This window comes from Agelaius tricolor, unplaced genomic scaffold (assembly GCF_023055355.1).
Source record: "Agelaius tricolor isolate 1412-34295 unplaced genomic scaffold, bAgeTri1.0.p SCAF_11, whole genome shotgun sequence".
NCBI lineage: Eukaryota > Metazoa > Chordata > Aves > Passeriformes > Icteridae > Agelaius > Agelaius tricolor.
The window spans coordinates 26,148,257-26,175,396 of NW_027269271.1; the positions used below are offsets into that span (position 1 = coordinate 26,148,257).

General features: G+C 50.4%; 3 protein-coding genes across 10 annotated transcripts; 1 reads left to right on the top strand and 2 right to left on the bottom strand.

Annotated features, from left to right (window-relative positions):
• Positions 1–1,374: 1,374 nt before the first annotated feature.
• On the bottom strand, positions 1,375–19,547 carry CDCP2 (CUB domain containing protein 2). 6 transcript variants are annotated; one of them, XM_071436771.1, is made up of 8 exons: positions 19,508–19,547; positions 19,254–19,341; positions 7,916–8,048; positions 5,923–6,270; positions 5,490–5,834; positions 4,708–5,061; positions 2,232–2,410; positions 1,375–2,039 (listed from the first exon to the last, which is right to left on the bottom strand). In XM_071436771.1, the coding sequence occupies exons 3-8, from the start codon at positions 7,989–7,991 to the stop codon at positions 1,725–1,727; spliced, it is 1,617 nt and encodes a 538-aa protein (XP_071292872.1). In that variant the 5' UTR covers positions 7,992–8,048; positions 19,254–19,341; positions 19,508–19,547; the 3' UTR covers positions 1,375–1,724. The 6 variants fall into 6 exon arrangements, with proteins under 6 accessions (XP_071292872.1, XP_071292871.1, XP_071292875.1 ...); XM_071436770.1 differs by lacking the exons at positions 19,254–19,341; positions 19,508–19,547 and adding an exon at positions 8,397–10,571 and having other exon boundaries at positions 7,916–8,044; XM_071436774.1 differs by lacking the exons at positions 19,254–19,341; positions 19,508–19,547 and adding an exon at positions 8,397–10,571 and having other exon boundaries at positions 5,923–6,316; positions 7,916–8,044.
• Positions 12,210–23,065, bottom strand: CYB5RL (cytochrome b5 reductase like). Of its 3 annotated transcripts, none has more exons than XM_071436780.1 (7): positions 22,926–23,065; positions 21,452–21,643; positions 20,463–20,611; positions 19,254–19,341; positions 16,114–16,218; positions 14,816–15,019; positions 12,210–13,227 (listed from the first exon to the last, which is right to left on the bottom strand). In XM_071436780.1, exons 2-7 carry the CDS (start codon positions 21,638–21,640, stop codon positions 13,024–13,026), a joined length of 939 nt encoding a protein of 312 aa, XP_071292881.1. In that variant the 5' UTR covers positions 21,641–21,643; positions 22,926–23,065; the 3' UTR covers positions 12,210–13,023. The 3 variants fall into 3 exon arrangements, with proteins under 3 accessions (XP_071292881.1, XP_071292882.1, XP_071292883.1); XM_071436781.1 differs by lacking the exon at positions 22,926–23,065 and adding an exon at positions 22,725–22,860; XM_071436782.1 differs by lacking the exon at positions 22,926–23,065 and adding an exon at positions 22,602–22,860.
• MRPL37 (mitochondrial ribosomal protein L37) lies at positions 23,048–27,035 on the top strand. Its single transcript, XM_071436775.1, has 7 exons — positions 23,048–23,447; positions 23,668–23,851; positions 24,318–24,433; positions 24,928–25,113; positions 25,392–25,549; positions 26,039–26,242; positions 26,810–27,035. Exons 1-7 carry the CDS (start codon positions 23,048–23,050, stop codon positions 26,885–26,887), a joined length of 1,326 nt encoding a protein of 441 aa, XP_071292876.1. The 3' UTR covers positions 26,888–27,035.
• Positions 27,036–27,140: the final 105 nt, after the last annotated feature.

Here is a 27,140-nt window from a genome sequence, read left to right on the forward strand (position 1 = left end):
TCAGTTGTCAAATCTTGTAACTGTGGTCTCAAGCTGACAGTTCTGTACCCAGCAATTAACCGGCAGTGAGGCTTTGCAAGCAGCGGGGGAGGCTGGCCTTGTTTACCATCTCTGCACACAACAGGCTCTCAAAACATTCCCTTAATGGAGCTTCGCAGTGCTGGCAAATATTTCCCTCGGAAATCTCGCATTTGCTGATGTGTTGCACCAACAAACGCCAAATCAATCCGGGCTCTGGTAACGAAGGCTCCTCCAAAGGGGGCATGCGCAGCCCTGTGCCTTCTTCCCTCCCCAGACACTCTCAGGGCTGGTGCAATCCAGGAGGAAAGGCTGCACCATCATCATCCTGTTCCTTTGCTGCTGCTTCCTCTGATGCCCTGATGAACAGAGCTGTCCCAGAGGGAAGCAGGACATCAGTCAGGGCAGCCTTTCACCAATGGGACTCTCCTACCAGTTCCTGCTAAATGCTGGATTCGACAGCACCAGGGGTTTGCTGTGCCCCTGCATGACCACACTGGGATACTTTAGGATCTCTCCCTGCACTGCAGTGTGTTTCACAAAGGCTGGAGGAGGAGGAGGGGTGGCCTCTTTCCATAGCAAGATTTCATGTGGCTCTGAGCCACAGGGATGAACACAGGCTGCTCTGTGACAGCCACCCCCTCTTTGATGCTGAAGGGGAATGTCCTTTGTGCTGGGCACAAGAGGCAGGCAGAGATCACTCAGCCATCCATCAGGGCTCTTGGCGAGGATCCCCAGTTTTCTGGAGGGGCAGATGATCACAGGACTCTTCTTTTCACGTTCTCAGGTGCTGAGCTCACCTTCTGCAGGGACCATGAGTGGAGATCTGGTGTCACTGAGGTCCCAGCCCCTCCTGCCAAGGTTGTCTTTACAGGGTCACCAAAACCTCTGCACTCCAACATCTCCCCAAGCCATAGCAGGATTTGCCCGTACTTTCACACTTCAGGAGTAATGCTGGTAGAGAGTTTACAGCTGTGGATACCTGGATATGCTGGAAAGAAGGAAAACACAGAGGAGAAGAGGATTGTTCTCCTCCCCTCCAGCTGCTGGTGGCTGAGGTGCTCAGGTGAGTCCTGCGAGAAGGTGAGACAACATGAGAAGATCAAACAAGGAGCTCCAGGGCACAGGAAATGCATCTCATCACATCACCCACAGACACCCAGAAACATCACCTGGGAGCATCTACATGAGCTACATCTGTGTGTGCCAGGTGGAGATCCCTGTAACACAGCTCCACAGTCCCCCCTCAAGCATGGGCTGGGAGCACTGAGAACATTTGTTGGGAATATAGCTGCATTTGGGGATGGTTTGTACCTCCAAGAATTCAGCTAGAAATAATTGACAGGAAGATTTGCAGCCATCGGCAAACAACGTTTCTTTCCTGAAAGCAGCAGCACTACAGGGAAAACAAATTGAAGCAGGTGCGGGAAGAGTTAGGGAGCACAAGAATTGCATTCCTGAGCCAAATGGACAGATTGAAACAGAGGAAAACAAATTGGGAAGGGAAACGGCTGCCTATTGCCCAGATTTTTCAGGCATTAAGAGAAGGTGGAGGTTGGGTTCAGGCTCAGTTTCAGGGCCTGGGAGCTGTGTCTCTGTTTGGACAGCTGTGTTAGGGTCCAGCCTGGGGGGAGGGTGGATTTTGGGGTGCCTTTCTGCCCTGGGCATGACTGGGACTGCAATCCCTGGAGTGTGGAAAGAGCATCCTAGAGAAGCACCAGCCCCACCACTGCGATGACCATGAGGAGCCCGGCCAGGATGCAGATGCTGATGAAGACGATGTCGCTGGTGTCCTGGCTCTTGATTTCACGGGCATCGATCGCTTCCCCCTCCCACTTGTGGGCATCCACCAGGTTTTCTGCCTGGCTGAGCCTGGATGGATCAGGGCCAGCAATAAGGGTCACTGAGGCTTCCTTCCTCTTTGGCTCACACTGCACCTCGTACTGGTGGATGTCCTCCTGGTCTCCCACTGAAAAATCAATGTAGAGCGTGCTGACGATGACAGACGTGTTGTTGCGTCTCTGCAAGACAAGGGACACAGCTCATCAGGGCTTGCTGCAGCTCCTTTTCACAGGGGTTTGGAGGGGTTGGCCAGGAATCAGGCCAGTGTCTGCTGGGAAAATGTGAGAGGGACTGGGAATACCTCTCTGCAGCCAGCACAGGGCTAACCATTTACACAGCTTGCTGTAAAGGAGGGTTTGATGATCACTTACCTGGGATTCAGTGCCACAGGTGTCAAACCTGGTGTGTATTTTAAAGTTCCTGCCAACCACCTGGGCTGCACAGGAGGGGGTCCCCAAATAAATCCTATTCCTCTCCAGCTGGGCCAGGGACTGCACAGGGATCTGGATGTGGAAGTCTGTCCGGGTGCAGCTGACATTCATGGGCACAACTATTGGGACAGAAAACAGGGTGCATGTGTAGGACTCGTGGGGAGGAGGGGGTTTCAGGAAAAAAGCTACCTCCAGAATGCAGAAAGCAATCAATATCAGTATTTTAGCCCTGTCCCATGCCAAGGGCAAACACGGATGGCTCCCAGGCGCTGCTCTGCTTTCTGCCCAAGGCAGAGATCTCACCATCAACACTCCTGAACCCCATCCTCCTTCTAGGGTCTCCAAGTGACATACAAGTGCCATTACAGGCAACACCATCCTGCTGTCACTGCCACTCTCCAGCACTGCAAAGCCAGCAGGACATTTGAGTTGCTGGCCAGGACCAGACCACAAGAGCTTTGTGGATGGCTTGCTATGGGCACAGTGCTCCCCTGCATCCTACAACACCCCTGCAAGAGACACTACATTGATGAAACAGAGGAGACATATCTGGGAGGGATCCCATGCATGCCCTGGAGTGAGGCAGCTCAATGGCTGCCACATGGCCCTCCCAAAAGGGTGAGCTGGGTCCATGGCTTGGGCATCTTCCTGGTTTGGCCATGTTTGGCCTCTCTGGATGCAGAAAGCATCCACACAGGGAAACAAGCAGGGAGGAAAAATAAATACCCCCCTCTTTCAAGTGAATCCTTGCTCAGCATGAACTAACCACTTGGGCAATATGAATTATTGAATTATTCCAGCTCCCTCTGAATCTCAGCCTTATGAAACTGGGAAGATGCAATAAAATCAATACAAAAAAATAGTGTCACTTTGCTTCACTTAGTGCATTATAAAACCATTAGAAGATTTACCAAATAACTAAAGTGCATTAGATCAGGAGGAGGAGAAAGTGGATCCTCTCTCCTGGCATGAAGGCTTTCATTTCAATGGCCATAAATCACACATGCCCCACCCAAGCCTTGCCTTTTGGTAGGCCTGAAAGGGAAAAACCTGCATGGCTGAAGGGCTGTGGGTGTGGATGCAGAGACTGAGGTGCCCCTTTGCCTCTGTGGGCTCCTGAGGAAGCTGCTGGCAGGGAGAGGCTGGTGTGCCCAGTGGGAGCAGCTGCTCTCCTGGCAGTGCTGGCAGCTGGGTGTGACATGCAGGACATTAATCACAAGCAGATGCTGGAATCACTGGGCAAACACAGCCAGCAGGCTCAGCTCTGTGGAGGGAGGCTCAGTTTCACATCCAAGCCTTTGTCCTCCCCTAGCATGCATCTGGCAGCGTGTACCAGGGGATGCAGGAGCCTTGGGCACTTGTGAGATGTCACATCCCTCTCTGTGGTGGGACACCCCACACTCTTCAGCAGCACCCCATCTATCTGTCTGCAGGCTGCTCCCTCTGGAGAATGACACCAGGATTTTCTCCATGCACAGTGAGAAATCAACAAGGACAGGGACAGACCTGCTGTACATACTACAGCCCTACTAAATGTTCAGTACTACCTCTCTCCCTCCAGAGGCTGCAGAGACTCAGGACAAAACTCTATCCCATTTCTAACTCCAAGAGCCACATACCTCCAAGTCCTTTCTGCTGTGCTGGAAGTGAAGAACGATTTTGCAGCTGAGGGACAAAACCCAGGGCCAGCCTCCCCAGTGCCTGTGCTGCCAGTCCAGCAGCCCTGCTCTGGCTCCAGCCTCTGGAAAGGCTGCCCCTGGCTGAATCATGCCTGACCCACGGGTCAGCTCGGATGTAATTATACTGAAATACAACAAACACCATAAATTTGCTGGTGTTTGAGGTACAAAGGCTGGCAAATAGAGCAGGAAGGTCACACACTGCTCCTCCCACCAGCTGCAGACATGCCAGACACGCTGGCTGGGACACTGCAGGCCAGCAGCAGGGGTGTGCCAGGCAGGACTAGCCAGGTGGATTTGGGAATGCTGTGCCCCGGGGGTCCTGCCCTCCCTGGAGGAGGAGACACGGTTTATGCCTGCCTGCTCAGCCATGTGCTGGCAAGGCCAGAGCACCCAGGGGAGTGGGGAGCAAGGCTGTGATGCTTGAACTCATCACCTGCTCTGGGGTTTTGGCCCATTAAAAACCCCCAGAGGTTTTCTCTCCCTCACACCGTGAGAGAGGAACAGGAACATGGCAGTGGCAGACACACAGAAATTTGAAGCTGGAAAGCATCTCCTGAATACTAAACACAACGTGCAGCTCGCTTGCCATGTCTTCCTCCGCCCCACCCCTAAGGAGCCACGGGCTCTGCTCCTGCAGACAGGAACCTTCACTGATGATCCTTCTGGAAATTACGTGGTCTCAGGCACATCCCAATGGAACCACAGCACTGAGCAGCACCCAAGTGGGACCTTACCTCCCACATAGGAGATGGAGAAGCCCCTCTTGGCCGTGTTGCGGTCGGTGTGGAGGAGCAGTAGCAGCCGGTTGCTGCGGGAGGTGACGGGTGCCAGGCTCTCCCGCCCACACCACCGGCCCAGCAGAGATCCACTCTCGGTGCCACCATCAAAGGCAGACAAGTGATCATAGTCACAGCCCCCTGTCAGGCTGCTCCGGCCCTCCAGCTCCATGTCCAGGAAGAAGACCTTGACCCGGTAGCCCGGGGGCAGCTGGATGCTCCACTGGCACTTGAGGTTGTTGGGGTAGAAGTTGGGGTACTGAGGGCTGGAGAAATTCCCTTTGATCGTGGTGAACACCTCCTGGCACTCTCCTGCTCAGGGAAAAAGGGGAAAGGAAAAATCAAAAGCAAACCTGAAGCCTTCTTGTTTTATTGCTAAGAGATGCTCTGCCCTTCACCTCACTGCTGTCAGCCTTGTGTTTGGCCAATGGACAGCCAGCAATTTTGGGAGATGGAAACTCCCAGGGCAGTCAAAATCCTACAGGAGCAACCCATATCCCCAGGGAATGGCACAAGCATGGGTGACTCCTGCTCAAGAGGGCAACCCAGGTCTTGGAATAGCCACAGTGATGCTGTTTGCATTGTGTGGTGGTTTACACTTCACACCATGGGCTCTCCTCAAAGGGATCCACACCATGATCATCTCCTCTTGCTGCTGTGGGAGAGAGAGAATCACCACCCCAACCCAGGGCCTGTCCCCACATCCTTCCCATTGCCCCATCACCCTGAGACCCACAAACCTGAGTAGAAATGGGCCTTGAAGCCCCTGCCACCGATGTTGAAGTCCGACTTGAAGATGATGAGGAGGTGTGGGGTGGAGGAGACGGTGCGGGGCGGGCGGGCGCTGCCGCAGTAACGCCCCAGGCTGGGGGCAGCGATGGTGGGGCCATCAAAAAGGGCCACGTAGTCAAAGCCACAGCCTTGGCCCCCCTCCATCTGGAAGTCAGCGAACACCAGGGTGAGGGGCCCGCCCCCGCTGGCGCCCCCGATGCTCCAGCGGCACTCGGCATCGTTGGGGTAACTCTCGGGGTAGCGTGGGCTGGTGATCTCCCCAGAGAGCCCCGTCAGCTGCCCACCGCAGGCGTCTGCAAGGAGGCAAGGACGATGAGGGCAGTGGCAGAGCAGAGATGGATGGATGGATGCTCAGTGACCACCACACCTCCTCCCTGCTACCTTTCCTGTAGGCGGCGGCGAAGCCGTGCTTGGCCACGTGCCGGTCGGAGTGGAAGACCACGGCCATGACGTGCCAGGCGGAAGAGAAGGGTGGCGGGGGGCTGTGGCCACAGAAGGTGCCCAGGAGGTTGCCCCGGTCCCGGGCAGCCCCGTTGTAGACCTGGAGGTAGTCGTAGGCGCAGGTGTCGTGGTACTCCAGCTCGAAGTGGCTGAAGGAGAGCAGGACGGAGGAGCCCTCGGCCACCACGATGAGCCACGTGCACTCTGTCTCGTAGGGATACAGCCCCGGGAAGTTGGGGCTGGAGAAATTGCCAGAGGGTGCTGAAAGTACTCCCCCACATTTGATGCCTGGGAGACACAGAAGGGGGTGTGATGTCCCCTTTCCAGGGGAAGCCTAGAAGGATGGAGACAGGATGCACAACACCAGCTCCGTCCCACCACCACAGTACCAGAACCCCAGCATCCTGCAGAACTCCACTGGGCTTGTCCACCCACTCTCCCTGGAGGACATGTGTGCCCCCACCTGCTCTCATCCCTCCCTTTTCCCCATGCTGCCATGTGGGGGCTGCAGCAGGGCTCAGCTGTGCCCTTGAGCTTGTCCTGCCAGTGCCAGCATAGCATCCCCACCTGTTTATGGCTGGGAAAAAGGAAGTTGGGAGGGAGTTTTTAAGGCTCCGTGGTACCAGGCTCGCTGGTGCCCCAGCTGCCCAGCCCTTCAGCTTTGTGCCTCCCACTGACCCCACTCCCTCCATATAAGGGTGGTATCAGAGAATTCGAGCTGGGAGAAGCAGGGGTGAAGGGCTCGATGTGCTGAACAATGAGTTATGCATGTAGGGATCGATTTCCTAATGAAATCTTTATACTGAGACATGGTTATTATAAAATAAGGCTGAGAGGGGCCGGCTGTCACCTGCCCCTGGGTCTGATTAGGGCTGGGGTGAAGAGGCTGATACAGGGGGAACATACATCATGTCTGGGAGGGATACAGACCCTGCACAGCCCCCAGGAGACATATGTGGGTTCCCAAACAAGGCTGGGCGCTCGCTGCCATTAATCTGGGCCAAGTATATTGCAAATCAATAGTCAGCCTGTGCACATTGCTTTTCATCGTGCTCACTGGCACAGTGACCTCCCAGCAAGGGGGTCCTGGGATGTGTGGGATGCAGCACCATGAATATGTTTCTGGCTAGATCTAAAATCACCTTGCTAATTACTGGGGATAGGCAGTGAAGTAATATGGGGCTGGTACTGAAGGAATAACATTGCTGAAATAAATACCCAAGGGGAGCCTGTGGGAGAGGTGAGTAGCCACAGTGAAGATAGATGGATGGATTAAGGGCTGGGAGCCTTGGGGTGCTCTGGGAAGCCCAGGTGGGTTTATGTGGGGGATGAGCAGGCACCACAGGGCAGTGGTGTGCCCTCAGGAGCACCTGTACCTGGGCCAGGGATGGGTTTTGATTTCTGGCTCAGCCCTTCTGTGAGAAAGGCCCTGCCATTTTGGGATGGGGGATTGCTTGGGCCACCCTATCCCCTGAATTACTGTGTCATCTGCTAACCCTGCCCTGCATTCTGGGGGACCTTTTATCTGGGTGAGAGATTCATTGCATGCCTGCCACATACACATACATGCATATATTCACATATATATGTACATGTGTATATAGATTTATATAGGCAAGTGCAACTCCAGAAGCTAACAAACCCTTCACCAAGCACCTCTACACCACAACAGGACAACCCCTACCTGCAATCCTCAGTAAGGTAAACATGAAGCAGAAACCCAAGCACAGAGCAGTGTCCCACACTTGCTGCCACCACAACAGTGACTCCAGATCCCAGCTCCTTGCCCCTGGCCTGAGTCAGCCCCTCTCCCTGCAGGAGAGCTGGATCCCACTCGCACCCCAGAGCCTCTGTGGTGCTGCAGATGGCCCTCCCTTCCTCAGGAACCATGGGTGCCCATCCAGCCCACCAGGAGCTGGGACCAGGCTCTTACCTCTGCTGGGAGCATCCCCGAGAGCCCTCCAGAGCACGGCCAGTGCTGCCAGACAGCCCAGCCCTGTGTACCCCATCCTCCAGCAGGCAAATCTCCCTCACCAGTGCCCGAGCATCCTTTTGGAGCTGTCTATCTGGGAGGAAAAAAAACAAATAAAGAGAGAAATAAATAAAAAGCAGGAGGACTGTAGAATTAATAGCGGAATGAATAATTCATCGCTTGTTTGAATTAAGAGCAGCAAGGTAACTTGATCTATTCCTCCCTTCCTTCACTCAGTTTTAATGATCTGGATCAAATGTCCCAAGGATTTACACTATACCAGATACCTTGTCAATACACTATATTTAGAAGAGATATTAATGTTTCAGAAATGGTGTATAACGGCAATAAGTCTGGGCTGACAATATGCCCTTAAGGGGCTATGAAAATAATTTAGTTCGCCAGGCAAGCCAGCGAACCAAAATGGGAATTTCAGACTTACCGCGGAAAAGCATCTCAGGAATTAACATGATTTATACTGCGGCACCCACTGCACAAAGCCAGCTGGTGGTGAGGGCTACAGAAACAGGGAGCAGGATGGAAAGGCAGCTGGCTGCCAGGTCAGCATCCCTGCAGCAGGAGTCCAGGCTCAGCGGGATGCTCAGCCCGGGAAAGCAGCAGTCGTGAGCACTAAAGATAGCAAATCCCACCTCCCCCGAGGAAGATTAGAGATGAATTGTGACTCATGGGCAAAAAACATCGATTATTATAGAACCTGCTAAGGCCTTGGAGAATTGCCACGTTCTTCCATGCTGGCTCACTTCTCGCCCAGGCTCTTGGATGCACTCAGCTGAAGGTAAGCAAGCCTTTGGGTTTGGTGGGAAAGATGTGCTCCTTGTGCTGTGCCACATTAGCTGGAGAAACCCCAAACCCAACAGCAGCTCAGTTCCTTCCCTCCCGCCCAGGAGAGAACAGACTTTCCTGCTGCCACAGCCCACACCCACATGAATGCCAGGAAACAAAATCCCACGAGGGCCTCCTAGCGTGAGGGACCTGTGCTAAAAAAGTCACCTTCAAAGCAGCAGGGAGAGAAGCAGTGAGTATCTCTAAATCTCAGGCAGGAGACAAGTTGCATTTATTAATTAAGCAATGAGGATCGATGCCCGAGACATTTCCTGTGGATTAATGATGGGCTGGGAGGAGCTGATGGCCTGAGGTGCAGCTAAAGACCATTAACACCCACTGGTCATGAATCCCCAGGAAATGCTCCATGCCAAGGTCGTTAAGTGCCTGCATATATTTATGGGGAACAACAACAACAATAATATTTGTACAGGCTCTCTCCCCTCTGCCCAGCCTTGCTGGAGCCATGCCGAGGGCTGCTGGGAGTTCTGGGACATCCCAGCCAGGAGCCCTCTATCCTGAGCCCAGCTGAGGCAGGGAATGTTGGGTTCTGCCCTGGGCATTGAGCATGAGTCACCCCACCAGCACCAGGACTAAGAGCACAATGGAATGAGGAGGAGCAGGGCAGCTCCCCCTGTCCCTGGGCACTGTGGGAAGATCCTGCCCCAGTGCAGGCTCTGGGAGATGCTGCAGTGCTGGCACATCTCCTGCTGACCTCCCAGGAACATTACAGAGCTTAATTAGCTGCTTCCCTAATGACTTGGAGAGGAGGTCTGTCCTTGTCAACAAGTGTGGGCCCACACAGCAAAGATGCAGGCGAGGTCTGGCCATGGCACAGGGGCCTCTCCTGGCTATTTTCCATTGCCACAACCCTGGTTCATCCAGGAGGAATGCCCAGCCCTCCCAGCCACCATCCCCTGGGCTCAGGAACAAAGTGCTCCCCGGCTTCTGCATCACTGCACTATGGAGCAACATGTTTATCCTCATCACATCCATCCTGGCCAACACCCACTGTCTTCCAGCCTTTCCACCACAGCCTCAGCACCAAGCCAGTGCCCAGGACCCCTGCACAGCTGCTCCTCTCCCTGCCCTTAGCTGTGCTCTGCATCAGCAATCCCCGGGAGATGGGGGCCGGGCCGTGCAGCACCGCAGCTGTGCCCCGCTCCCAGGGGACAGCATCCATCAACCACCGGCACATTCACCCTTCTCCTGACCCGGGGATGGCCATTCCAGGCTGGGCCTGAGCCCAGGCAACCCGGCTGTCAGTTGAAGAGTCGGGTGGGAGGGTGGAGGGAAGCAGGGGAGAGTGACATACAGCAGGGGAGCCAGGCACGGAGGTCTGGGTGGAAGGTGCTCTGGATCAGCCCAGGGTACTTCTGCTCCAGAAGTCCCACAGGCACGGTGGGTGATTTCAAGGTGTGCCTCTGTTCCTCTGTGGGCAAATTTATAAATCATGAGTCAAAAAGGCATTTGATTCATTTAAACAGAAAGGACGTGATCAGGACTGTGAGACTTCAGAGAAGATCAAAGGTTTAAAAACGGTCCCCAGGAGAAACGAGAATTATTTAGGCAGGAAATAATGAGATGAAATTAAGAAGGTATTTAGGCTGCACATGAGGAAGAAAAAAGGGAGCAAAGCAAAGCCCCTCTGCCCTGCACAGTGCTGCACGGGTGGCAGGGGCTTCCTGGGGGCAGCCAGAGATCAGGAGCATCCCACCTGCACCCCCCTGCCTGGCAGGAGAGGCAGGATGTGAGCCCCTGCCCTGGCTGGGCATTGGCCACCCACCCGAGCTCACACACCCCCAGCTCCAGAGATGCCCCAGTCACCAACAGCACCGACACCAATTCCCCATTAAACTGGCACCAAGGGGTGGTGCTGGGCCTCCAGAGCGAAGGAAACCTTTCATCTTTCCCTAGCAAGGAATATTCTGCACCGGAGCCTTTCCAGTCCATCCTCTGAAAGGGGCTGTCCCCATGGGGGATGGTTGGGATGAGGGGACTCGTGTTAGAGCCAGCCTGAGAAACAACAAAAGGCGGGAGGGGGAAGGGAGAGAAGGGCAGAAAATAGAGAACAAAGTGCCTGCGGGCGGTTTAAAGGCTCCTTCGAGTTCCTGCTTCCAAGGACATCATCTCCCCCACGGAGAATGTCTCGCAAAGCCCCTGTCCCCTCGGGCGGGACATGCCCCGCTCCTCCCGCTCGGCCGCAGCCCGCCCTTGCAGGATGGCAACCCGCAGCACTCACAGCTTGCTCCGTCTCTCACCACCCTCCCTTTGAGCCACGAACAAAGACGGAGCTGCGCGGCAGAACGGCCGGACCAGCTGGGTAGGGTTTAAGCATCGTGGCCCATATGTGCTGAAATACCCAGACATATTGGGGTTGTGTTTAAAGGAACAGTCCCAGCTTTCACGCTGAAAGCCGGCGCTTTTCCAAGGCGAGCGTGAAGTTTTTTACCTTGGGCCTTTTGCAAAAAGGTGGGGTGTGGTTTTTGCAAAATCTCAAGAAGGCATAATAATTTAAGCTAGGGGACTAAAAGCAAGGTTTTCAAATACTTAATATCTGACAAAGAAGATTTTGTCCATATTCCTAGCTAAGGCCAGAGCAGGGAGAACAACTGGAGAAAGCATCTCATTATTTTATCAGCCTGTGTACAAAGCATCTTCACTACACAGTGACTCAGGGAGGCTGAAGCACAGCATGGATTGGAGATGAGAGCTTGCCTTGGACTGACCATGGACAACTTCCCTGATCTCCATGCCTTTAAAGCCAGAACACCAGTTCTGGGTTAGGAAAATGGCTTTCTTGTCAGCCCTTTCTCCAAGGAAGTTAACATGAAAGCTGCAGCTACACTTGATTAATTCCAGGCATTTGGTAACTGGAGACAAATCTCAGCAGTGCAAAGGGATCTTACACTCCCTCCCAAATGTGTGAATCAAGCCCCCACTTCAGTGCACGCTGTGTTTTTTGTGTAACAAACTACATTTCCTTTGTGCAAGGTGTAGTGTTAGACACAGGTACAAAAGAAGCATGAATGATAATGCAATAATCATCTGAGACAGCCTGGGAAACCCCAACACAGGGTGAACTGGGAATGAACAGAAAAACACAAGGTATGCAGGACTGCTGTACTTCCAGGTGTAGATACTAAACACACCATTCTGAAAAGGGAGAAGAGTGGATAGCACATAGCTCAGAGGAAAAGCAGCAGCATTTTGGACTGAAAAAAGAGGAAGATGCCCAGGTGTCCAGGCTGGCTGCTGTGTCAGGCTGCCATCCCTGAGGGAGCTCCCTGTCCCACAGGGAAGCACCCCAGCAGACCCCATGCAGCTTTCCCTCCTCAGGTGGTGTTCCTGTATGCTTAGGGAACCTCCTCAGGCACCTGAGAGAGTCCTGTGACAATGTCAAACAGCTGTCTATTTGTAAAGAGGTTCAATTTAATGAGCCAGGGTTATGATACAACACTTAGGGAACATGGAAAGCAAACAACCATCCTTCCTGACAGACAGCAGCCACCACCCAGCCACGCTCTCCCAGATTTAGGACATGCTCTTTGTGTCCCCAGGTAGCATTTCTAGGGCTAATCACAGGGTAGGTAACACAGGCTGTGCCAGGACAGGAGCTCAGCCTGCCTAGGCTCTCACTAGACAGAATGTATCATCACTCCATCCTTATGGAAACTTTTTCCATATATAGTTTTCAGAGATCAGTGCCACCTTCTCTGTATTAATGTACAATGGGGCAACTGAGGCACAGTGAGGCTGAAGGGACTTGCCTGACATCAGCCTGCACATGACAGAACCAAAGTGATCCTGATTCTGCTGTCCCCTTGGCCTGCCAAGGATCCCTGAGGATTATATCTCTCCTCTGGACACCCAACAGGGCACAACACCACTGCAGAGTAACACAGATTGCAAAGCAAGTCACCAATCCTCATGTCACAGCAGAGCTGTGTGCATGGATGCTTTCTAGTACCCCCTTAGGAGATCTCTCTCTTAAAATTGCACTTGAAGATTTCCATTAAAATTGCCATGCAGGTTCCTGAGGTGTGGGTAGCACACCATGTACCAGCCACTCTGGAATGGCACCCATTCCTTAAAACACCCCAGAGTGAGGATCAACAAACAGCTGCTCCAAGGAGCTCAGTCTTCTGAGCAGGCCCTTTTGTGCAATGTCTGCAAAGAAACAAGGACATCCAAGGCTCAGCCCAAGGTTCCTCAGGAATGTACTGCTAAAAGACAAAACAGGAATTTTCTTCAATTCCTGCAGCTTTCAAGTATCTACTCATATCTTCATTGAATGCAGAAGAGCCACAAATTAATACAAATGGCTTTCTTCGACAGGAATTTACTATTGTCTTCATCAAGTCCTCATTGAGACGAGCAGTGTACGTGTTTTCCTGGTAGCTCCAAGGAAGTTTTTCCAGCGAAGTTTCCTGGAAAGGTAAAAGGTTTTGCTGTGTGTGATATTAAAAAGGACAACATTCCTTAGAGCTGAATCTGCCTCCTCCCCTCAGAGTGGTGCACAGGATGATTTTCACCTTTGTGACACCATGTGGATGACAGTGACCCTTCCTGAGAGCTGCATTCCTCTTCCCAAGCCCAGATGAAATATTTCCCTGCCACTCAGAGGGGACTGAACAAAACCAGAGTGTAACTATCACAAGTAAATGCTGCAGAACTTTATCCATTGAGAACCATCTCCCAGGTTTCCTATTCCCAAATCCCCAGTCTATTCCTCTCCATTGCCTCTCCCATTCCCAAGTCTCTTTCAGTCCCATCTCCCTTGACCAAAACTGAAAGAAGGCAGCTCTGCTCCAAAGCCAGCTCTGATCCCATGAGAAGTGTCAGCTCCTGTGGTGCTGGATCCAGCAGGGACTCCCCTGCTGCAATTAATCAGGAGCAGAAGGTGCTCAGATGTGGTGGTGACAGGCAGCACAATGAAATACAGACAGATACATAATCCCAAGAGGGAGGATGCACGAGCCAGCCTTGGACTACCACAAACCTGCTAAGAGAGGAGGAAAAAGGGAGAGAGGAGGGGCAGACAGTGTTGACAGGGGTCAGGTGGGTTTCATGCCCTTTGCTGATTGAATTTCAAGACCTCCTCATGCTCTTGAGACAGCAGTCAAAGAGTTTAAACACCCTGAAAAGGGTATTTAAGCCATGTCACCACAGACAATTATGGTTATGCTCCCACAGAGCAGCTGAGGGGGTACCCAAGTCACCAGCACTTTTCCCTCTACCAAATCTCATCCTGCCGAGGCCACGTGTGGAACAGAATGTATGAGGCACTTCCACTGTGAGAGATACAAGAAATGATTCATCTGAGGAACTAAAAATGCAATGGGATTCATTCCCTTAGCATAAATAATTCTTTCTATATCCTCCCAGCAACGAATCCTCATTTCTGACGGAAATAATTTTTAACCACCAAATCCGTGCAGAACACAGGCAACTTTGGGACCAAATGGAAATAAAAAAGACTGCTCAAAATGTAAGACCATTGAGAGGTATGCCCTCATCCCATGAATGTGGCAGAAAAGTAATTTTACAGAGGGGGAGACAACTTTTAGAAGTTTAAAAATGGGTCAGCAAGGAAAAATAATTGCTGGGAAGTTGGTGCTAGCAGACCAGAGGAGAGCTCTAGCCACGAGTGAAGAATGGAAGATAAGGACAGATTAAGGCACTGGTATTAGGAAGAAACAAGCTTATTTGCTGTTTAGGTGCAACAACTACAAATGGATGGGAGTAACCAACAGTGACTATGGAAGAGCAGCTCCATCCCAACAGAACAGGGAGGCAGAGAGGAACAGTGATGGCCACTTCCCCAAAATTCTCCAGACCAGTAGCAGTGTCAGTATATGTAGCAGATTTAAGAACAGCAGCTACTGGATCACAAATTAGGCTGGATGATTGGGAAAGAATTAAGCTCATGAATTGCTTATAGAAAAATGGAGGAGGCAGAGGCTCATCCAGCACACAGAACCCTCACACAAACACATTTCATATCCATTTAATTACCTGGCTTAGGACATAAAATATTCTAATATTCCAGTACCGAGCCAAATCCTGCAGAAGAGGTTTTAAATAAATTTTGTCAAAGGTAGGGAAGCAGCCAACAAGAGTTACAAAGGTTTCATCCTCTTCATCATCTGTTATGGACTGAAGGATGGGAATCATTGGTGCAAGGCCGGTGCCAGAGGCCAGCATGAGGAGTTCTCCATGCTAACAACAAAACAGAGAATTTGGAATGAGCTGTGGTGGCTGGAAATGGGTGTGCTCATGGTCAGTTCCTCCTGTTGCCACCCTGGTAAAGGATCTCTTGAGAAATAACATACCAGAAGGTCATGAACTGGTAAATTCAGATCCCAAAATGTATTTTTCTGCAAAGGATTACAGATAGCACTTAAGGAATTTACATATCAAATCCAACAAAACTGGATTTTATCCAACTATAATAATTTATCCTAACTTTAGCCTTGATTTCAATTATTCATGTTTCAGTTTCAATTCTGCAGTATGCTTTGCTGACCCACTGTGTGTTTTCTTCCACTGGAAATGCTCCCTGGGTTTCTCTTGGTTGCTGCAAAGTAAAATCCTGAATGTCCTCTGGAGGGAATGAGTGTGTCAGGAAGCAGGACACAATTGCTCTGCATAGAACTTGGCCACTCAGATTTTAGTTATTTTTGTTGGGGGAAAAAAAACCCAAACAAACAAACAAAACCAAATCCACAAAAACCCCAAAAGACTTTGGGATCTTAATGACCAGTGTTTCAAATTTGCTCCTCATTTGAAAGGTCAGAATTAAGTAACTGAATTAGCGTGTGTGAGAAGTCTCCCTCTGAAACCAGATCTGCCTTTCCCTGCAGCCAGCCTGGTATTGGCAGGTGGGATCAGCGTTTGGGGAGCGACCTGACACCTCAACAGCTCAGGGAATACCCAAGAGAGGAGAGGATTAACACCTCCCCTTCACCCCTACTCACTCACAACACAGATGTGGGTCAAATCAGGCAAAAACCTATCCACACCCATTGCTGGTGCAAAGAAAGTCCCCTTTATAAGGAACTCCTAATGCAAGTGATGAACACAGAGCCTTGCTAATATTTTCCTGTCTCCCATCCACCTCCTCTTCCCTGTTAAATATTCTGCAGTTCAAGAAAGTGCTCCAACTGACTGCTAATGCTGTCACACTGTACAGTAACCCAGGAAGTCTCTAAAATAATCATGAAAACAGTAATCAAATTGATGTCCTCCCTTCAGAGTATTGAACAAAGCTTGCTGCCACAGGCTGAAGCATCCTATGGCTCTTAGGAACTAACCTTATTAGGTTGATATGGGAACCCTCCAAACGGCCCACGCCAAAAGACCACGTCTCCTCTTTTCCATGTTTTTATGTATTGTGACATTAGCCCAGCTTCATAACACTAATAAAAAACATTGCACAAAAGAAAAGAATAATTATACTCCATTGGAAAGTTTCCCAGCTTCAAGTCGATTATAAAGTTATCTACATTTAAACGAAAAGGGGACAAAAAACCATTTCGTGTATTTAAAAAAGAAAGAATGATCTGTTTGAAAAATAACTCAAAGTTATACCCAAAACAAAGACATTTAAATTAAATCATATTGGAACCACTCCAGCTTGACTATAATGTAAACACAACCCCCCTCTCACGCAGCCTGAATTTCCAAAACTGGAAAAAGCTTATCAGAGTTCTTGCTTACAAAGCACACAGAGAAGAGTGTCTTGAATGCAAAGCACAGTGCAGGCCTTCAAGTGTTCTCCAAATCTCAGGGTATGGGGGTCTGGAAATGCCCTCTGGGTACTGTTAGTTATATAAACATTGCATAGCTCTTGCTTTGTTTCAGTCTCTCAGATGCTGCACTGATACAATTAGTGACCCAAAGTCAGGCTTCTCATTTGTAAAACTCTTTGTTTTCAGACCAGATCATCTGGATGCTGAGGGATGCCTCCACAGTTCCAAAAGAATATATTAATGTTGGCCCCATGGAAGAAAAACACGAGCAAAAAACCTGCCTCACTTTCCACCAGGCACAAACAACATTATCCAGGCTGTTGCCTGCAGGAATGCTGCTCTCACTCATGACTGAGGAGAAGGGCTCAGTGCTTGCTGGAAACTGAGAAGGGATGAGAAGCTGGAAAATGAAGGGCTTGTCCAAGCAGTCATGTTGCCATCCATACCCTAAATGTGTGACCACTGGATGTTTAAAGAGAGAAATGTGAGCAAAAGAGCAGCCACAGTCTGGCATGTGGCTGGAGAACCAGGACTGGCCCAAGCAGCAAGAGCTGAAAAGCCCAAAGCTGCAGCACACAATGGGTCTCACAAGGATAAGCCTGGGGAAGAGCAACAGGACCAGGGGTCAGAAGATGGGATGTGATACAAGCCCACACAAAAGAAGTGTATTTGGGGGTATTTCCTGCACAGGCATTGGAGAGAAGCCCGGCTCCACACCCCAGTGCCTTGGCTGGCCACCAAGCTGCACTGCAGGCAAACAAAATTGGTGAACCACAAAGCAGCTCAGAAAAAGCTAGTGAGGGAGCCCGTGCTTGTGCTTGCAAGCAGTGTTAGCTAAGAAAGGACACAGATGCTCCTCCCCTCCCAGCCTCTCACTTAAACCTGGAATATTAAGAAGTATTAGCACCAGTTGTTACATTCAAAAGGTAAATCACACACATGTCCAGGCTCTGAGTTATTGTCAGAATTCTTTTATATTCAGAGGGCTCTGGGAAGGTGCTAAGTCTCGTGCAAAGAGTGTGCACTTGCTTCAGAGAAGCAAATTTTATACCTCCTTTCTTCAAACACATCCAGAAACCCAAGGCAAGAACAGAAAAGTTCACTTACTGCCTATTCCCGAAGGACAGGGGTAATGGAAACTAAAACAATCCTTCTTTCACCAAAATTATTAAAAAAAAAAAAAAATTGAAGTGAAAAGTGATTGAGTGGGTTTAAAATGAGTTTTTCTAAATAAAAAGGAAAAAAAAAATCTCCTGGGGGAAAAACTTCCACACCCCATTTTACATGGAGAGAAACCCTAACATTATAAAATCACTCCAAAAGAGGGTTATGCTCTGTAAATGGCAACTCCCTCACTCTTAACTGTAGTATCACAAATGCAATGCCATAATAACAGGAGACAGAAGGGTTTGAACAGTGCTTGGATTGCATAGTAATAATAATATACTACTTTCCAAAATTGCCTCAATAGTGTGAAATATACCACAACCTACAGAGTGAGTTATAAAAATGGCTGCTTTACACTGGGTGTTACCAACCTCTTTTGTCACTGCCAAAGAATAACTATAGCTCCTTTTGGGATGAAAGGTTCTATATAAAGGAAAGGTATCATTACAATCATTACTATTATTATTGAAATGCAAAACCTGTGAGTAATGAGCTGCTATACATGAAATTTCAGTCATCCTGTGAATGTATCCTATTAATGCAACTCAAATGCAACGTTTCTCTCCCCTACCACACACCAATTGCCACAAGAATGGAGAAATGACCCTCCCACATGTGTCCTAGAGAAGCTGTTCACTTTTCTAAAGAGCAGAGTTTGTGTTAGAACATACAATGCATAATAAACCCCAGAAACATGAAATCCTGGAAGACAGGCAGAGAACAAGTGGCCCTTCTCTGCAAGCCACCTGGGATACCCAGCACTCTGAATTTCACACCTGTACTGAAGTCTGGGTCTGCCCTGAGGAGTCCCTAGTGACATATGGATGCAGTATTGGAAAAATGTTCAAGTCAGTATTTGCCACACAAAATAATCATTTATGAGCACCCTGAAGACTTACATGAGACAGACTTGTAGCCAAATCTCCTATAAAATCCTTTTGAACTCAACCAGCATTTTGTGGTTGACTCCATAAAGGTGAGGACACTTGTCCAAAATGGGCTTTGCCACCATGTCCACCTCAACAGATGCAGCCTGTGCCTATGGGACACCTGTGTCCCCTGTGGGCCACAAAGTCCCTCTCAGACTGCAGCTCCAGAGCCCTCTCTGCACACCAGGGGCAGCTGCCCACTGACAGAGGGGTGTTCTTCAAGGAAAATACAGAGGGGAGGATAAAGGCAAACAGTTCCCAAAATCAGTGGTTCAGCTGGGCTGACAAATGGGTGCGATTTCAAAGACAGCCTGAAAAAGCAAAATGAAAGGAGAGAAGTAGAATGGACAGATCTTTCCATCTCAGGGGCTCTCCCAGGTGATCCCAGGGCTTCTGCTGCAAAGCACTTGTTTGTGTGTCAGCTCATTCTGCTTTCAGTTTTGTGGGGAAAACTGCAATTTTTATCAGCAAAGCAAAAATCCTTCAAAACAACAGAGAAACAGTCCATGAGGAATTTGATAGAGTCTCATTTAAAACACTGACAGCATGCTTGGTTCCTAAAGAAAACACCTTGTACTCTCATTCATATTGTCCAGGCTTACTTACTTTAATTAGAACTTCAAAGTAACCCTCTGCATTCCTGGGGCTTATTGGAGTATAGGCTCTCTGGACCTCCAAACCATTCACCACTCCTCTGAAGAGAAGAGAAACAGGAAACCCCTGTGACTTGGGTCATCTGGGGGGCTCCTGCAGCTCTCTGGGAGACAGGTCCTCTGCCCAGTGGCCCAGCCTGTGCACAGATGCAAAACATTTCCCTTCCAGAGGCAGAAATCCAGGGGGAACAGAATGGCTAACAGCACCTTTTGTTTTCCCAGTGGTGGCCTCAGCTGTACCACATCCAGCTCCTGGACACACCCCTGAAAGGGATTTTGTAAGAACATGCATGAGTGGCAAAGGGGAGAGAAAACACTTAAGTTTGCAGTTCCTTTTAGGCTGGGGTCACTTTCTGCATCCAGTCAGCATATGGTAATCAAATAACAAAAGCCAAGGCACAGCCTTGACCTCAGGCCTTGTCAATACAGACTATGTTTTCCTGTAAGTCTTCCCTTTCCATGGAATTATCCACCCTGCTCTTTGCTACTGACCACGGGAATTGATTGCAGTGACCAAACCTTTCTGTGTGCTGTGTGCTGAGCCAGGGCTGGAGGGAGGAGTGTGTGCTGTCAGCAGAGCCAGCTGCACACACCAGCCCTGAACGTACCAGGCACGTCAACAGATGCACATCAATGGCATCCTAACAGGACTTTCTCTATCTGGCAATGATCACCACAGATGGCTGAGAGACAGAAACTTTCCCCAAGTGGCCCCTTTCTGGCAAGCAGCAAACTACATAGGAGGGTTGTTTTGCTAGAAATCAGTCAGGCAGTGCTTGTGAACTGGGGTGCTCAGTTACCCCAAGATATAGGGCCTAAAACACCCAGCTCTGGGACAAGTGCAGCTCATTGTCTTCATTCCAACACGCTGGAGTAAATAATCTGTTGTAACATCTATTCTTTTAGATCTTTCCTTCTGCAAATGTATTTTCTTAATCACACCTAGTTCTTTCTGAGCCACCAACGCAGGGATAATGCTGAAGAAAACTACAGCTTTTACCATAGAATTAGTAAAGGCAGCGAGCTCACGAGCTCTTTCATCTGTGTCATTGTGGAGGTACAGAAATCATGATTTGCCTGCTATGAAGCCTTTGTCTATTGACAAAACCCTACGTGTTAGGTTACATAATGCAGACTGTTTAACTAGCACAGAGAACAATACCTTAACACGATATGTTGTCCTAAACTCAATCGCAGGCTGCTATTTCCCGGTAATTCAAATTTGTACTGGTAGGTGTCCTCTGTCAGCTGCTCCACCGAGCTCACGCTGAATGCAGTGAATGTATCTGGATTCAGCTCTGAATTATTGCTCTGCAAGAACAACAATAAATAATTACTTGGTTAGATGATGTCTTTTATTATTTCATTTTTCTCTGGAAGCAAACGTGTGTGCTCATTTAGTGCCAGAGATACTCAGGACGTATATTAAACACTGAGGCCCGGCGCAAATTCCAGCTCTCTGCTGATTCATTATCATGTTCTGCAGCATGCACTTTGGGATCTTGCATTTCTCCCCACCACCACCTTTTTAAATTACTTTTTTTTACACCTTACAGCAAGGTCATCCTATTATGACTCACTGCGATCATTTTCTCGTATCTGGAAATAAACAGAAATAATTCTGCTAAAAGAGCCAAGCGCTGCTTTGGGGGCAACTTTGCAACCTGCTGATGGCCACAGTGAACAGAAAATATTGTCAGTTGTTTCAGCTGATCTTTTTTGCTTGACCCAGCATAGTTAATCTAATGTAAAAGGGCACTGACAGACTTAAAAATTACACTCTGAAGACAACTGCTCCACCACACACAATGTATTGTTTTCTCAGCATCAAAATACGGGTCTAAAAATCAGGCAGAGATGAGAAAGGTGAGGAAAACAAAGCTTCTCCGAGGAAACTCGGAGAGGAGAAGCTGCAGAGCTAGAGCTGTAATGCGACACCAGGGAGAACTCTACACTTGGAAAATCACATTACAGCAGGGAGAGAGTGGCCAAGGGGGAGGGAGAAGGCTGAGTTTGGGGAATTACATTTACAGCCCTCTCTTAAGGCACCACTTGAATTTATCCCTGCATCCTTCACCCATCACCACCACCCCACACTCGAACGAGTACGATCAAAGCACAGGCTCCAGGATGCGATGAAGAGAAATCGACCTGCTCCTTCTTTCCCATGAGAAGGCTTTTGTCTTGCTTTGCTTTGGCTCTCTCCCACTGTGCAAGCTCCTTCTCGTACACATCGTAGATGCAGGGCTTGCAGCCGCTGCCGCAGCACTGGGATGGAGAAGGTTCCTGGGGCCTCAGAGCCAGCCAGTCCTCCTCGTTAGCACTCTCGTTGTCACTCATTGCCTGCAAAACACAAGCCCTGCATCAAATCCAGCACGATGAAAAGCAGCGCGTGCTCATTAGCTGGGTGTTTTCGGAGAAGGACAGAAAACCTCTCTTGAGCATCTTGTGTGTATATGTTAAACTGAAAACCTGGAGCTGGTCTGTGTCTGCACACCTCATTTTTGCTCGAGTGCTCAATGCCTCTGCACAAACGCCAGACCTCGCAGCCCAGAGCAGAGCCTCAGCCCAGCCTCGGGCCCTCCTCCCCAGACAGGCTGCCCAGGCAATGCTACACCCTTTAATCCCGCTCGTTCCGCCGTGCTGATTTCCTACAATAGAGCCGCTTGGTCACCCGGAGCAGAAACATCTTAAAAATTTGCTGCTCGGCCCAGGAGAAAGGGTGACAAACCCAGCGAGCAGGACAATGGGTAAAAAGCCCAGGCACCAGATGCGGCCTGAGCCCTGCGCAGCTTTGGAACGGGGGTGGGCGGCCAGCCGAGAGCAGCGTGCAGAGCCAAGAGACCTGAGGCGAAGAGGGCAAAGTCTCAGGCAAACAACCACTTTGTATATTCAATGGGCTTTGAATATACAGGTAGGGGAGGCCAGCAAGCACAGGATTTTATCTCTTGCTCCTGGTCTTCCCAATGAGTTGTATCCATAGAACATTCTTCAGGTCAAAACCACGCTGTAGACCTCGCGGGGCCCCTCCATTCTCACACACGGGCTGAGTGAAGGCTGCTCACAGCGCGCTCGTGTCTGCATCCCTTGGACACAAAACGGGCCGCAGGAAATTATGAAGCCACGGGTGACGAAGCGCAGGAAGCGAACATTTAGCGCTTCCAACAGTTTCACTGTCAAGGTCAATTAATTAAGTAACCTTCACCTCTGTAACAGAAACGCACTCATTTCAAGGGGGGGGGGGGGGGGGGGGGGCGGGGAACGGAACAGAGAACCAAAGGCGACTGGCCCGGCTTCCTACCGCTGTGTCCGGGGACCCGGGGCACCCATGGGCTATGAACGGCGGGTAACCCTCGTGGCCGGGAGTGAGGCCGAAACGCCCGGGCTCGGGGCTGCGCAGATTTACAGAGTTTCGAGCACTTACTGTGCGCGCCCGGGGGCTCGGACAGGCCGGCCCGGGGCAGAGCGGCCCCAACCCCGAGACGCCCAAGCTGGCCCCGCCGGCTCCCGCCCAGGAGCAGTCTCTGAAGTATCCCCACGCCCCACAGGTGAGGAGGGGCCTCTCCCCGCTCACCCACCCAGCGCCTGCCCTCACCCGCCAGGCAATTTGCCGACCCTCCCTTACCGCGGGGCGCGCCTGCCCGCCATTGGCCGCCGCCGCCGTCAGTCACCGCAGGTGACGGTGGGGGACGAACCCTCGCCAAGATGGCGGCGGGCGGGCGCTGAGGCGGCGGCGGGAGGAGGAGGATGGCGGCGATGGCGGCGGGGCCGAAGGCACTGAGGCGGGCGGGGGTGGCGGCTGCGGCAGTGGCAACGCGGGGCCTCGCCCGCGGCATTGTCACCCGCGCGGGGCGGCCCCGCCACCGCGCGCCGCTTCCGCGCACGCCCTGGACCGTGCGCGGGCCGCCGCCGGAGGTGCTGGCGGAGATGGCGGAGCCGCGGCCGGTGCGGGAGCAGGTGGAGCTGGACACCGTCACGTACGCGGAGCGGCTGCACTACGTGCCCGGCCTGGCCCGGCCGCGCTTCCCGCCCTGGGAGCGCGGCTGGCGCGACCCCTGGCACTCGCCGGGGCCGCGCTACGAGGAGATGCCGCTGTACAAGGAGCGCGGGTGCTACATCTGCCATCAGGGTGTCCGCATGCTGGAAGGTACCCGACACCCCGCGCTGTCCCCTGCCCAAGCACTCGCCCTGCTCCTCCTGCCAAAGGTTCTCCTCGCACTGAGTGTAAAACACGGGCTGTGGAGAGCCTGCCCAGCCCCATGAGCTGCCAGGCAGCCTCGGTCACACAGGGAATGGCTTGGGTTTGAAGGGGGCCTGGAGCATCACCACTGTCACTTGTGATAGATCGCTCTGGGTTGTGTTTCCAGGAGTGCGGCAGGCGCAGTGGCTCACCAAGACGAAGCTCGTGGAAGGTTTGCCCCCAGCCGTGCAGGGCATTATGGATAACTCGGCTCTTGGGCTCCAGGAGCTGGAGGAGAGGGCGAAACACATGGTGTCCCACGCGCGGCTCTGGGACACGGCAGAGGCTGCTCCCAGGAGGGAACGATATTGGTGAGTCCTCAGCTGTAGGGCAGGTTTTAAACTCTACAGAGACAATTCATACTGAGCTCTTCTGTGGAAAGAGGGCCTGCTGTGCAAGACCCTCTTCATCAGATTGTCAAACAAAAAAAGCAACAACCAGAGCAACAAATAAAACCCAATTCTGAATATTGGCAGTAGCACTGACATAAATATACGCTGGATCAAAGCTTCTTTCAGGCCAATGTCTCTGTTTCAACTCAAGATCTACTAGCTGATGCAGAGTATCAGTTTTTAAAATAATTGTAAGCATTACCTCTGCCAACTTGAAACAGGCCTGGTGTGTGTGATACCAATCTGCAATCTCTGTTAACTGTTTGGGAGTGCTATGCCATTGTATGTTTTACATACAGTAATTTTACAGCATTTGTGCCCCAGAAGCGTCTGCCTGCTATTATGATCTCATTTTTATGTAACTGTTTCTTTTCTTGTTTTACAGCCCAATGCTGTTTGAAAACCTGATACATATATGCCGGTTAATGTCTGGGAAGTATCCTTCTCTGAGTAAAAGGATGTTGGCTAGAAACTGCAAGATAGCAGCAACGTGGGAAAGAGGTCTGTTGCTGCTGTGGTGGAAGCATTTAGCTCTGTAAGATAAGAGGGGTAGCAAAGCTCCTGGCTTTAAGGCTGAGGATTTGGAAAAAATTAAACAATTTCTGGAACCGGGTAGTTCTTTCTGGTTTAAATAGCACCGTTGGCATGGGCTCCCTTGGATAATGGCAGGATGCTGTCCCTGAGGAGATTATTAGGTGTTAATCAATATTGACAAGATGGTGGGAGAAGGGAGCCAGTCTCTTAGACCTGATTGTTTATTTTCTTGTGTCCTAAATCAGTGCTGTTGTTTTTCTAAGGATGTTTAGTTAAGAACTTAGCCCTAGCAATTAACGTTGGCATTTTAGAAGAACCTACAGCTGAGCTACTATTTAGGATGGGTTCGGAGTTGAGGGGGACAGAGTGAGCCTTGCAGAACAGACTGGCAAAAGGAAATGTACATCTTTCCCCGATGTTATTTCACCAGTGTTTGACTGTGGCCTAATTTCCCTCCCCAGAATCCATCCTCCTTCAGGTCCGTGGCCTGAGTGGAATACTCATGAACTCAATGAGCCCAATACCACCAGTAGCCTCCAAGGAGGAGATACTGGCCACCAAAGAGCATGTTCTGGAGACCTTCTATCCCATTGCACCTACAATCGACCTTCAGGAGGTGAATGTGTACAAAGAGCTCAATGATACAGGTCAGTGCTGATCATAATTATCTGTGTTTGGGTTAAGTTGGGGCTCCTTGTCCTTTTGGGGCAGCTGAGAGTAGGGAGTGTGTGGGAATGAGGGAACAGGTTTGCAGTGCAAGTTCTCCAGACCTGTGATGGGTGAGTATATTGTTGCCTAAGCAGGACTGAGGACAAGAACTCAAACCCCAGCAAACGACTTGAGCAGTTCCTGAAGATAATGGGAGAAAACCTTGGCTGCCTCGCGTCTTCCTGAGCGGTTTCTGACATGAGTATGTGCCCTTTAGGTTTCAGAGATGGTTATCCCTACTCTCACCTTCACACCCTGTTCTTCCTGGAGTCTGCCAACGTTCGCACTGACAGGTTCAGACCAGAACAGCTCCGTGCTAAAATGCTGATGTTTGCTTTTGGCAACGCGCTGGCCAAGGCCAAGGCGCTCCACGGGGTACGTATGGGAGCCTTCTGCTGGGCCTCTCTTCTTCCTCTGCTGCTGCAGCCCCTGCAGGGAGGCCTCAAAGCCCCTTACTTGTGTAATTTTTTACACCCCCTTGTGTAATTTTCACATCCAAGCTTCCCAGTCCGGAGGTGAAAACTCAACCTTCAGAAATCCACTGATGAGCAATGTTTGTGATGCACTGGGGTGGTATGGGCAGGAACGAGGGAATAGGTTCAGCTGTAAAACTCTAACCCATCCCACAGCTCAGTATGTAAATTGACAGTTCGTTGTTGGCTGAAGGAGGAATTTTAATTAAACTACAAAATCTACATTCAAAACTTGTTTGACTAGAGTAATTTTCTGGGCAAGGTAACAATATATTTATTAAAATCTTGGCTTTAAACCAACCCAAAGATGCAGAATCAGCAAGTACTCCTACAATTTCTGTTGTAACTAGCTTTTGAAACATTCTCCCCCACATGCCCCTTCTTTTCCTAGAATGATCCCAAGGTTTTGGAGCAGCCAATAGTGGTGCAAAGCATTGGCACAGATGGACAGCTCTTCCAGTTCATGGTGTTCCAGTTAAATACAACAGACCTTGTCTCTAATGATGGTGTAAAAAACCTAGTCTGGATTGACTCTGATCAGAACCTGTATGAGAGAGCCCAGTGTGTCCCAGAAATCAAGAAGGGAGTTGTTACGGTAAGGAGAACTTGGGAAATGTTGGTGGAAATGCTGCCCTTTCACCACAGCTGGGGTTCTGGGAGCTGGCACAGAGCTGCAGGAAGTTTTAAACTAGCTGGAGTGACCCACAGGGGACATTGGCCTCATTTTTACCTCGGCAGGTGTTTCTCAGGAGACCAGTTCCTGAGTGTTTGTAGTGCTGATGTGTGACATGCCAAGCTTAACGTGAGCTCCTACATACAGATACCCCCACATGAAATCCACCATCCCATAATGTGCTTGTTCAAAGCCAGCTCTGAGGAAGGGAACTCTCACAAGCAGCCATCAGCCTCTCTGGGGAGTAAATAGAGCACGGGGCTGCCAGTACTGGTTATACTGGGAGGGCATCTCACTCACAGGCAAAGGGGTTCTTCCCTCTGAGATTGACACCAGTGGAAGTACCCCCACCCAAGCCCTTCTGGGGAGGGAGAGCACAATTTGGAAGCTGCCATGCCTGAAAGTCTTATTCAAGCATGTTTAAAGCCGTTGTTTGTCTACATTAATCACTTCACTGCAAACTGAGCATCCGTGTCTTTCTCTCTGCAGAAGCCCGCTGGAATTTCTGGCTTTCAGCCAGACACATTCAAGAAGTTTCTGGCACTGTATCTGCATGGAACTGTGTGAAATTCAGCTCAAATGAAAATACTTCACCAACTGTACCTGCTGCTTCTCTTTGCCAGAACCGTCGTATAATTAAAGAAAGGTGGATTAATTTACTTTAAAAAATAAATTATATTGTTACAGAAAGTAAAATTTCTTTTTTTAAACTAAATAGTGCATGAAGAAACTCTTTCATTTTAGGGGCTCACCCCTCTGGATGCGGGTTAGAGAAGTCGTCAGATGCATCCTCCTGCACTCTTCCTCCATTGCCTGGGAA